The 12,440-nt window shown below is 49.6% G+C and overlaps 1 protein-coding gene across 1 annotated transcript; it reads right to left on the bottom strand.

Moving 5' to 3' along the window:
- Nucleotides 1-5,712: 5,712 nt before the first annotated feature.
- On the bottom strand, nt 5,713-6,207 carry PtA15_11A222 (uncharacterized protein; the record flags this gene model as incomplete). Its single annotated transcript, XM_053161109.1, has 1 exon — nt 5,713-6,207. One exon carries the CDS (start codon nt 6,205-6,207, stop codon nt 5,713-5,715), a length of 495 nt encoding a protein of 164 aa, XP_053025088.1.
- Between the last annotated feature and the right edge of the window lie 6,233 nt (nt 6,208-12,440).

Raw genomic sequence — 12,440 nt, forward strand, 5'->3', positions numbered from 1 at the left:
AGGAAAAATAGAGAAAAGGATAAAGAGAAAAGAAATGAGGAAGAGAAAAGATGAGAGAAAATGAAAGGCAATTGGATCCCAGAGAGAGAAAAGATGACCATGAGGAAATAAAGAAAAGAGGCTGAAGCAGGGAGATAATTACATGAGCATAAAAAAGATAATTGGTTTCACTCTTACCCATTAGAAGAATGTTTATGTCTAGAGTAGGGGACATTCTCTATCCCACCATAGGTTGAGTTGAGTTTCTGGATAAGAGCAATTTGCTCGACTGGCACCTACCCAAATGTGGTGCAACCCAGTAGAACAGCCCCTCAAGCTCCGACTCACCAGAACAACAGGCCAAATGGGACGGACTGACCCAGAGGCAATTTCTACCGCCCTCAGTACCACCTCCAGCGCGTGGATTCACAATTTCCAGCGGGATCAACTAGACACACACCTCAAGCAAATGCAAGGTTGGTGGTGTAAGACTCAAAAGGTGTCGTGAGACCCTTTTGCTGAATGGCAAAAGGTATGGATGAGGTGCAAAACTCTGCCTTTCTGGATATCAGAAAACAAGACCACCAAGCTAAGCTTGGCAGTTTTATTCAGGATATGTTCAAAGATGAAGAGTATAGTTGGATTGTTTGGTAAAGAGTTCTGAGTGTCTAAGGAGCAGATGAGATATCTGAATGGGCAAAAAAATACTGATGACTTGGACGGTGTCAGCCTGTAGGTAACTAACCGTGTCTGAGAGGGTTGTTACTAGCAAGATGATGGTGTAAGATGCCAAGGATGGGCCAATGGGTTCGTGGTAAGACCTGTAAAAGGTTTCACTCTATCAGTAATCTTGACTGAGAGGCTTGCTCAATTAAGGCGCATCCAGATCAACACAGGGTGTTAATAGGCATCCAAGGAATAACTCAACTTGGGTTTGAGGTTTTACCTACAGAAAGGTAAGGGTAATCAAGAGTTGAGAGTATTCCTGAATTGAATGATGGTTGAGAATGAAAGCACTGTTTAACTATAGTATGGGTTAAACTTTGCTGTAAATATATTCTGAGGGATAAACAGTCCTGAGGGGCGTGTTTATATGGAGGGGAAAGAGCAGGAGGGGATATGAGGCGCTTGGAGGCGCTTCAGGACCAGGGGGGAACTGGAAGCGCTCAAGGGAAGCAGATCCTCATGAGGATCAACATTGGAAATGATCAGGGCAGTGTAATGATCAGTACTGATCCTGGATCAGTAGCTGTGCACACTAGCTGATCATAAGCAATCATTGATTCTATTCAGTGCTCTTTGAATTGGATTACATCATGTATTGTTTATGTAATTATACCATAACCAATATATTATGTAAATGGGGACTGAGGCGTAACAGGGGATAACTGAGTGATACCTGTCTTGTGGTATTTCACGTGTACAGTAATATTACAATGTATTGTAATCTTACTGTTGCACGTAACTTAACTCTCATAACAACAGTACATTATGGTAACTGTATTTAACTATGGTTATCTGTAATGTAATGTATAACAGGAGTACATTCTTAAGCTTGTATCAAATGATATACATATGTAATAAAGGTGTAAAAAGGAATATACTATATGTAATGTGAACAATTGCAGGTACTTGGTACGTGTAAGGTACTGTGACATGTACTCTGTGGCTGACAGACGGGGCTTGAACCCAGGTCCTTGAGCAGAGGTCCAATCCTCTGCTACCATTCCGCATAGGGTTGAGCTGAGTACCGGGATGGTACTCAGCTTGTGTTGGTTTCTCTTTGCAGCCCTTTATTGCTTAGGGTTGCCTAGGTGACCCGGGAGTTGTTCCTCCAACTCCCCAAGCCACCTGAGTGTGGGAAGGGTTCTCTCTCATCTCTCTGGCGGTTTTGCCACACTTCTCCCCTCCCTGAAGGAAGGCGTGGCACAACGGACAATTGAGCTGGGGGAGTGGCCACTGCTCCTTGGGGAGTGTGGCCTCTCCTTGCCTATGAGCACTAAGATGTGGGGGTCTGAGCCCGACCCGCTACTCCAGGTGGCCTGGAGCCTGCTCAGACCCAACACTCCAGGAAACCTGGACCTAGTGAAGGCTAGGTGCCCTCCCCTTCCCCCCCATATTGCAATAAAACCTGGATTCATTGCAGTTGCAGACCTCCCCCCTTCGCCCCAACCATGCCGCCTACGTAACTTCACACCTCTGTTACCTGCTCCATTAGTTCCTCTAGTTCATGGGGAACCTTGACCCGTAACTGATAGCGGTTCCAATGATTCCGTCTGATCCCCCTGGGTAGCTCGTTGGCCCAATTCTCGGCCAAGGTGACGCGCTTTGCAACAAGATTGATCTGGTTCTCAATCAGCGTTGCTTGGATCTTTTTCCATTTGGCGTTGAAAAACCAATCCTTGGATTTCCGCTTGGTGATGACGCTCTCTGTTGTAGTGTTGTCGGTCCAGACAATGAAAGTTTTCCCTCCCCTTGCCCCTAGTTTGATTAACATCAGCAGCCCTAGCCGCACCACTATGGTTTCTAGCCTTGTAATCCTTTCCTCCTCTTTATTCTCCTTGTCAATGTCTGTATCCAGCTCCGTCATTGATTGCAGGCGGAATTGTGCCCACCTTTTACCAATGAGCCCCCCCACCCCAAATCCGGTTGACGCATCGCCGACCCATCCTACCTCCATTGGTTCCTGTCTTGCAATCAGCCTTGTTGGTTTAAAGTTGGAAAGTGTCCTGAGCCACGTGTGCAGGTTCTCTTCGGCGTCTGGGGGTAGTGGGCTGTCCGTCTCTTGGTGTACCCAGTCTTTGAGCCACCTATATAGACTACACAGGTAGCATCTTAGTTGCGGTAAGATGTATGCTACGTGGTTCAACCTTCCGGCAATGACCTCCACATCATTGTAACTGAAAGTTGCTCCTATCTCTAGGAAGTCCCGGATCTGGTTGATCCTCTTGGCTAGCTTCGCCTCTGGGAGCCGTACGGTCCTGTTGGTTCCGTTCCAAATGAACCCAACGTACTTCTGCTCTTCTAGAAAGGGCTATGTAAGGGTCGGGAGACCCTTCACTGTTTGGAGGCTGGTGGCTTGGAGGGACGAGGCACTAGGCCTGAGGATGTTCTAGTTACAACGTCCTCGGGGGTCTGTATTGCAATGTCTAGCTTGGCAGAGAGGTCGAGGGGTCCGGAGGTCTCTCCATTAGTCTATGTACAAAGGTCTTGAGGATGGGAAGGAAGGGGCCAGATAGAGAGGAAAGAAGAACTCACCTAGCTCGGCAGAGAGGTCGAGGGGTCCGGAGGTCTCTGCCGGGCTAGGAAGGAGGGGGAAAGCCTGAGACTAAATCCCTGGCTGTGTAGGTCATGTGATAGGTGTCGTGACACCTAGTGAACCCCGCAAGGGGTGCGGGGCTTCACAGGCGAGTACTTCTCTTTATTTTTTTTCACTCCCAGCTCGTCAGATCTCTTCACGATGTCAGCCATTAGGGTTGCTGAGTCTGGTCTTTTGACAAACAAGTTATTGTCAACCCATCGAAATATGTTCAAAACGTCGAATTCGGAGATCATGAGTTTCTTCCACGCATCCGCCGGCCGGCCGAAGGACCCGCAGCCCGCTACTCCTTCAAAAGCTATCCGGGTATCTAACAGGAGCATGTGGTCGAAGTCCCGCACCATGAGGTACAGCCATTGACTTGGCGCAGTTAGGATCTGGCGGTAGGCCTTTTCCCAATCCAATAGAGCCAACAGGACCGGTTCCTTTTGCTCTTTGAGGAAGCTGGCAACCGCGTTGAAATCATCCCACGACGTTTTGAAGTCATCCGCGTTGACAAAGGAGTTCATGGAAGGGATTCCCGTCTTTCCGTGCGGGAACAAAACATCATTGATTGGCCGGAGGGAGCCATCACCGTTAATCACTTCTCCCAAAGGATTCGTCCTAAAGAAGCTGAACCGCTCTTGGACTTGGTCGTACGTGAACGGCCCAAACATCCTACCGGCATCTAGTTCCTTGCGGATGGAGGCTTCTATCTTGCTCTTCGCCAACAGCGCGGAGGTATGATTAGGGGGTGTGAAGTAGGGTAAGTCCTTTGACAGCTTGTGCTCCGGGATTCCATGGTCAAAACCATCTCGGAAGCCGTCTAGAACGTCTTGAAATCTTGGGAGGAGGTCCGCCTTCTGTGGCGCGACCTCCCAGGCGTTGATCTTCATCTTGCAGGAGACTTTTGTTGGCCAATTGATCTTGCCTGACCAACAGTTTCCGGTCCCCCCTTGCAAGGGCCTTGGGAGTGTATTCTGGCCCTTTGGCTCACCATTTGTTATATAGCCATCTAGCTTCTCGCTCTCAATGCTTCTCACAAAGGGTCATAAAGAGATCCAAAGTCAGGTTTTGGTCTACCTCAATGTAATTAAATTCCATGTGAAACAATCATGGCACCGCCCCCCCAGGCTTGGTGCTGAGCGTACATGAAGGCGTGGTTGTGGTTCATTAAAATTGAAAGAAAAACGCTAACAAATAACTTTTCCCCTTCCCATAACCGCCTCCTGTCCCTCCTCCTCCTCCACCGCCGCTGCCTGACCTCCCTTGTCACGGTCATAGCCCGGCCCCCATTTGCTTCCCTTGAAGCCACCCTCCTTGCCGCCGGTCCCTCTCTGGTTTCTAGGGCCTCGCGGGGTTTCTGGTCCCGGTTTGTTGGCGGGTTGAATGCCTTACCTGGTCGTTGTAAGTGGAGCAGGGTCTTGTTTACCTGTTCGTCCTTCTTCCGGGTTGGTTGTCCGGTCGTGGGGTCCCAACCAACCCGGCAGCCTCCAGCAGCATAGGGGTTGTTGGTAAACTCGGTCTCGCCGAACCTGACCGTCTTGGCGTGAACTTCTTGTACGATCTTGGTTCAGAAGATTGAGATATTTGCAACGGAGAGTTGCCCCCCTGGTACCGGTACCCAATGACACAAGGCATTCATCCGTACATGGATGTCATACCTCAGTGCAGTCATGAAGCCCTCCCTCCGTATGATGCCATCCGCGTTCCTCTTGTGTATCACAAGCCAGTGTGCCAGGTTTGCATGCAAGGGTATCTTGCTGACAGCCCGAAGAAAGCCCTGGTGGTTGACTGACCATTCCTGGTACGCCTGGAGGTACTCGCTCAGGTACGGGAAGCCTGTGTAGCGCAACTGATCCCCGCTAACGTCGTTGAATTTGTTCCTCTTCTCGGCGTGGTGGAGGAACACTTGTTCTTGCCACCACTTGTTGAAGATCGTCAAGGGTAGGGGGGCCCGAAACCCTATGAGATTCTTTGCTAAAAAATCAGGAAGGCCGATGTCATTGTTGTTTGGGATTGCGGCATTGTCAAAAAGGACTGCCGCCTCTGGCCCTGTGGATCCAACCATCTCATTGTAATCTCTGACCCTTGGGGTGACTGTCGACGCTGGAGTCGGCACTTTGAAGCCGTGGAGTTGGATGGGGTCGTGGCCGGAAACGCGAAAGGGGGTGTGGTGATTGACCGAGTTAGAGACGTGGGTATCCAAGCCGCTAAGGTCGGGGGTTGTGGTACTGGGGTCGCCGGGTTGCCTGCAATGGTGTTGCCCAAGCCTTTGCAGATTTTGATAAGCATTGTCGCTTTGCCTGACTGCCCTGCCGCCTCGGCTGCTAACAACCTCCCAATAACCTCCAGCATTGTACCCTGTAGGTCCACCTTCCCTTTTTACCCTCCTATGACCCAAATCTCCTCCTTTGCGTTGACCGGATTATTAGCTAAGCGAAATAAAGCGCTGCAATCCGTGAGTCCTGACCCTCTACCCCTAGCCATATCCAGCCCCTCTTGTCCCCATCTCTTTGCTTACCAGTTCCCTTTTGGCTCCCTTGTACTCCGGTAACCTCCCCTACCAACTCCCTGAACTCCTTCAGCCCTGTCCCCCTTTCCCCCTCGTGATCCTCCCCACCCCCTCGGTCGTCGTCCCTCTCCTGCTCCCCTGGCCTCTTTGAGGTTGCCTGGGTTGACCTTCCCGCCAGTGCCTTCACGGTGACCTTTTTTGGTTTCTTTGGAGGGGCCGGTGCTGGTTCGTCGGCTGCGCCTCCACCGGCTCGTTCTTCCTCTGGTGGTGCTGGCGCTTCTGACTCGTCTTGCGTCCCTGTGACTCCTTGCAACTGGCCACTTGCCTCCCCATCCCCTTGTCGGCCTGTGTCGCCTGTCGACAAGCCTGCCGCCACTTTCACCGCCAAGGTCGCTGCTGCGATCAAATTGAACATTCCGGTTAGCGTGGTTTGATATCAATCAGGAATGACTTAGTTTTGGCGAAATTTCCCGGGAATTTTTGGTGCTCTAGTGCTCGGCGTGACGTGCTCTGTTGCTGGTTCTGGGTGCTAGGTCTCGGCCGGTACCGGTTGCTCCTTGACCAACTAGGTTTGGTCTGACCTGGCGCGCCTCGGCTGCGCGCTGTGGGTGCCTTTGCGTACGCGCCACGCAGGTGCTCCACTGCCGCCTTCCTTGGACTCGGCCCACCTCCTGCTGCGCTCCTGGTAAGCGCACAGTATATAAAGTGAAAAAGAGAATGTCAAGGTTTGGAAGCTATGCTTCCACCAGGATTGGAACCCTGCACTGAGAGACTTGTGAAAGGTTTGTGAAACCAACTATGAGTATGAATTGCAAGTAACTGTGATATGTATGTGTAATAAATAACTGTGACAGGTGAGTAGATGGATGTGGGAGCCAGATGGAATGAGCATCTGAGGGGGATTGTCCCCTGATGGGATGAGGAAGGAAACAACTGGCAGGCAGAGGCCTCCTTACGTAGTAAACTTAGAGGGGGTCTAGCTTCTAGGGGGTTACATGAGTATCATATATATGCAATGTGAAAACAGTGGCCATCTTGTGGTTGAGTAGAATAAAAGGAAGAAAATAAAAGAAACAAACACCAGGAAAAAAAAATATTCACTTGATGAAAAGTGACATAATGCCAGCTCCAGGGGGCTACCCACCATCTACCCACCATCTACCCACTATCTACCCACCATCTACCCACCATCTAAACACATCTCCCCCCATCTACTTCCTTTCAGAATTTCCACAGGAGATCCTCAGTTTTATCTGGGCACCACTAATCCTCATTTCTGGTCAGCTGATACTCAGCTTTGGCTCCCAGCTCATGCTAAGCTTTGGTGTCCAGCTAATGCTCAGCTTTGGTGTCCAGCTCATGCTCAGCTTTGAACCAGTCTAGGACCAGCTGATTCTCAGCTTTAGTCCAGTCATGCCTCAGCTTAGACTCAGATTAGGACTATCTATGGCCCAGCCAATGCTTGGCTTTGGACCAGTATTGGCTCAGCTGATTTTCAGATTTGGATCAATCTCGGCCCAGCCAATGCTCAGCTTCTGCACTGCAAAAATAACTTGGTCAACTGCTTGCAGTTGACATGCAGGATACTCAAGCCAAGCTGCCATTGTAACTCCACATGAATGCAGAAGTGCCTTTGTTGGCACAGTCACTGTGCAAGGTGCACAGTGACTGTGCATTGAAGCTTGGGTTGAGTCAAACCTTCAGTAAGGCTGGTGTAACACCACAAGCTTCCTCAGAGTTTCCGCATGTCAACTGCTCACAGTTGACACAGTTTTTTTTGCAGTGCTGGCCACTTCTGTAACAGCTGATGCTCATTGGTGGACCAGCTTTGGCTCAGCTGATGCTGTAAGAGCCGGATGGCTCTTCACTGATTTGTTGAGGGACTTGTACAACAAGGTTGCAGAAAAACCTTGTCAGCCTGTAGGTAACTAACCGTGTCTGAGAGGGTTGTTACTAGCAAGATGATAGTGTAAGATGCCAAGGATGGGCCAATGTGTTTGTGGTAAGACCTGAAGAAAGTTTCACTCTATCAGTAATCTTGACTGAGAGGCTTGCTCAATGAAGGCCCATCCAGATCAACACAGGGTGTTAATAGGCATCCAAGAAATAACTCAACTTGGGTTCTTGGTTTTACCTACAGAAAGGTAAGGGTAATCAGGAGTTGATGTTATTCCTGAGTTGAAAGATGGGTGAGAATGAAAGCACTGTTTAACTATAGTATGGGTTAAACTTTGCTGTAATAATATTCTGATGAATAAATAGTCCTGGGGGGTGTCAACCTTAGAGATACAACAAGTATCCTAAAGTCTGCAAAAACCTGTAAACCATTTACAAATCCTGAAATATTATTGAATATGCAGAATCCTTGTGTTAAATTAAGGGGGGTCACCCACTCCAAGTAACCCCTCATTCCTACTCCTTCATACATTTTTCACATATGTACATATAGCCACAAAGCGCTCCAAAGAGCAGGAAAACTACATAATTTTTTTTTACATAAATTGAAATACATAAATCCAATTTTATCAAAGACACATTTTTTCCACAACTGAGAAAAAAAAATCAAGGGTTCCTGTAGAGGTAGTATATGTTGGTACACCTCACACCTGTGGATATAGCTCAATGGTAGAGCAACCCAGCATGCATCGGGGAGATGCGGGTTCGATTCCCCCTGTCCGCACTATTCCTTTTACTCGCTCTACAGGTTATGAGCCCAGCGCTTTAGGCAGCTGCGTACCTGGGATGAGCCTCTGGGAGGATTAGTGGGCTCTGTCACCGGTGTAGGTGTACAGGGGGTGTGTAGAGGTAGTATATGTTGGTACACCTCACACCTGTGGATATAGCTCAATGGTAGAGCAACCCAGCATGCATCGGGGAGATGCGGGTTCGATTCCCCCTGTCCGCACTATTCCTTTTACTCGCTCTACAGTTCCCCCTGTAAATACATATACCAGAAAAAAAAAACATCAAGGGTTTTCCCTTATTATAAAACACAAGAAAAAAAATACAATTTTTAATCTAGATACAACAGAACTGGAAAAAAGGAAAACTCCAATGCCTCCAAACAACACCAAAGGTGTTGTGAACAGCAATGGCTGTTGCATCTGGGCCAACCTCCAGCCCGTGTCAAGCGCACAGCTCAAAAAGGAAAGGCGTTGAAGGCCCCCATCCCGCAACAAAGGCTGCAGAGCCCGGGGGGCCCACTCTTTAGCCCCTCAAACTGTGCAAGTGCAACAGCAGAGGGGGTTGAGGACAAACCGCACGCTGGAAGTACAGCGGCAGAGGACGCCCTGGGGATTATCCGGACACAAGGGCACCCCTTTTTATACAAAATCCACCAGCAGTCTTGCTTCAAGCCTTCCCCTTGACTCTGCCCTGCTACATATCCTTGACAACTGGACAACGCCACCGCTGTGGTAGACGGAAAAGTGAACAATCAAAAGTTTTTCTCATACATATAATTACTCACCCTAGGCCTCAAGATACCACCAAACAGACCTCAGAAATGGATTCTATGGCCAATTTTACCCCTATTCACCTCTGGAAGCATCACTGGAACCCCGCTGGATTGGAAGTTACACCCTCTTGGACCCTCATGGACACGGCCAGCCCCAGTCATCAACCTGTAACACCCCTCAAGACACCCATCACATGTTCAACATACCCTGTCACCAGCCTGTAAAAAGCCTCAAGTCAAGGATCACAGCATTATGCTTATACACATCACAGGATACAAACATACATCTCCCTATCAGACTACAGTCATTACATATTATCAAGTCCTCTTCTATTTCCATATTATGATGTCATCACGCACTGAATCTGAAGCCTCAGACTTCATTTATTCACCCCCTGCATCCACCTGTCAACTTATGCAGTCTACTGTCACTTTACACAGCTGTAAGAGTCCTTGTAGGACTCTTCACTAACTGGGCTGGCACGAGGCACGAAGGCCTAAAAGGTTTCTATGAACCACTCGTGTATTGCAAATATACTAGCCCAGGAGAGAAGTCTCAGTTTCTCTCTCTACATACAACTAGGATGATGAAAGATGAATGAACGATGCTCACCTAGCCCAGGAGAGAAGTCTCAGTTTCTCTCTGCTGAGCTAGGAGGGCGCGGGGGAACTGAGCTTAAGAGGCTGCTGGATGGCTTATGTAATCTCCGCTTGTGAGCTCTCAAAGGGGGCTCCACAGTCTCCCCCCCTATAAGACCTTGAGGATGAACGTCGAGGGTTATCGGAGAGCGCCAAGACCCTGTCCGAAGTGGTATCCAATTCCTCGCGGAAGGGTTTGATTTTTGAGATGTGGAATGTTGGGTGGCGTTTGTCCCCAGCAGGTAGAGCCAGTGTCACATTCTGGCCAAAATTCGATACCTTGATGATGGGGTACGGACCTTCAAATCAATCTTTTAGTTTGTCGACGCCAGTTTGATGTTTACCACGCCAGTCGGCCAAATTCAGCATTACTCGTGTGCCCGTTGTCAAAGGAGGAGGGTCTGCGTGTTTCTTGTTATGTTGAATAGCCTGTTGAACCCTGCTTGTACACAGCACATCGTGGGCGTCGGCCCAGGCACTTTCACAAAGCTTAATCCATTTATCGAGGGCCGGTAGGTCTGGCGGGGTGTCGGTAAGGGGTTGGGGTTGGGAGGGGAAGAGCGAGGGTTTCCGCCCACAAAGAAGCTCAAAAGGACTGATCCCTGGAGCCACATTCATTGCCGAGTTGATGGCGTATTCCACAGCAGGCAGGGCTTCCAGCCATTTTGTCTGACGTTTGGAGGTGAATGACCGCAAAATCTGACCCACTGTCTTGTTGGAGCGCTCGCTCCGGCCGTCAGCTTGGGGGTGGAATGATGTTGACATGTGAAATTTGATATTCAGACGGGACATAAGAGATTTCCAGAAACAAGATGTCCAGGTCTTATCGCAATTGCTGATGATAGAAGTTGGTGGACCAAATTGAGCAATCCACCCGTTGAAGAATTGGCTCGCTGTCTTTTCAGCCGTGTCTGTTTGAAGAACCGGGATGATCTGAATGAACCCGGACAATCGGCAAGTGCAGGTGAGAAGCATATCGTAATGGGATGCCTTGCGTAACGGTCCCACAAAATCAATTGCAATGTCGGTCAGGGGTTGGCGAGGGAAGGAGGGAGTGAGCATTTTTCCCGCCGGCGCTGTGGTGGGAGCCTTGGTGCGTTGACAGGTGTCACAGCGCTTGAGAATTTGTTGTATGTCAGTGGACATCCGTGGCCAGAAAAAATCTCGCCGGAGTTCGCTGGTTGTCTTGATGAACCCGAGGTGGCCAAGACGTAGGTGTGCTTCAACAATGAGTGATCTGCGTAGTTTGAAGTTTGCTGGAATGACCAGTCGTCCATCAATGAAAAGGAGTCCATTCTCCTCTACGCAATCTGTGCGGAGGGGAAGAGCATCACGTAAGGCAATGCAAAACTGGTCATGCGCATAACCCGTTAGAATGGCTTCTCTAAGAGAAGGCGCAATTGACAAACCAAGTCCCGTTAACGCTGCTACACATGTTACCTCTTCTGTGGATGGTTTGTTTTCGGGAGATCCTTTCTGGAGAGGGTATCGGCGACAGAGTTGTCCTCGCCTCGAATGTAGTTGAAATTAAGGTCGAAGTCCGCTAGGAGTTTGGACCAACGCGCTTGTTGCTTACTCAGGGTATGTTGACAGGGAAGGTGGACCAGAGAATGATGATCCGACATCACGTTGATCTTCATTCCAAGAATTAGAATTCGCCACTTCTGCAGTGCATGTACGACTGCAAGTAATTCCTGTTCATGGACGGGATAATTGCGTTCCGCCGGTGTCATTTGGTGTGACTCGTAAGCGATTGGGGATGCAATCTTCCAATCTTTGCCTTGAAATAAAGCCGCCCCAAGTCCTGAACCGCTTGTGTGAGCCCGCCTCCCGCGAGCTCACAAGAACAGTCACAGAGAAATCACGGATCCACCTGCAGCAGGATTCTTAGACCTCGACCGGCCGCGCCCTCCTAGCTCAGTAGGGATGTACTGACCACTCCCTCTGAGCTAGGTGAGCACTCTCCTTCTTCTCTCGTTGTCCTTCACATTATCATCAATTGTATAGAGTAGGGATGTACTGACCACTCCCTCTGAGCTAGAAATTCAAGCAACTGTGGTTCTAGAACTCCCTCCAAGGCAGAGCCTTGTCCCGTACCACTGCCCCGTCCGTCTGTCCCGTTTTTTCCCAGCCAGTGAAGAGCCCTCTATCTTGGGCTCTTACACTTTTTTTTTCTTGAACCACCCCAATTATCGCCTCTGTATCGAAGAATGACGCACGCAAACTCCCCGCCCTCTCGGAACCCAGAAATTTCACCTGGCAACACGGCCAGACCACCTCCTCGACTCATCATTTCCCTCCGGATCTCAAACCTGACGGTGAGAGCTATGGTAGACAGCGGGTCGGAACTCAACCTTATCTCGGCGGTCGCCGCTAAATCAACCGGATTGCCCTGCATCCCGCTTCTCACTCCTACCCGCGTGCAACTGGCCTTGAAATCAGACTCAAGCCAAGCTGTGACCCTATCCCATTACGTGGTGGGCACGCTGACAGACCCGACATCTAGCCACGACTTCCCAGACGTCTCTCTACGGATTGGTCCCGTCCTGGGG

Source organism: Puccinia triticina, chromosome 11A (genome assembly GCF_026914185.1).
Source record: "Puccinia triticina chromosome 11A, complete sequence".
Taxonomy (NCBI): domain Eukaryota; kingdom Fungi; phylum Basidiomycota; class Pucciniomycetes; order Pucciniales; family Pucciniaceae; genus Puccinia; species Puccinia triticina.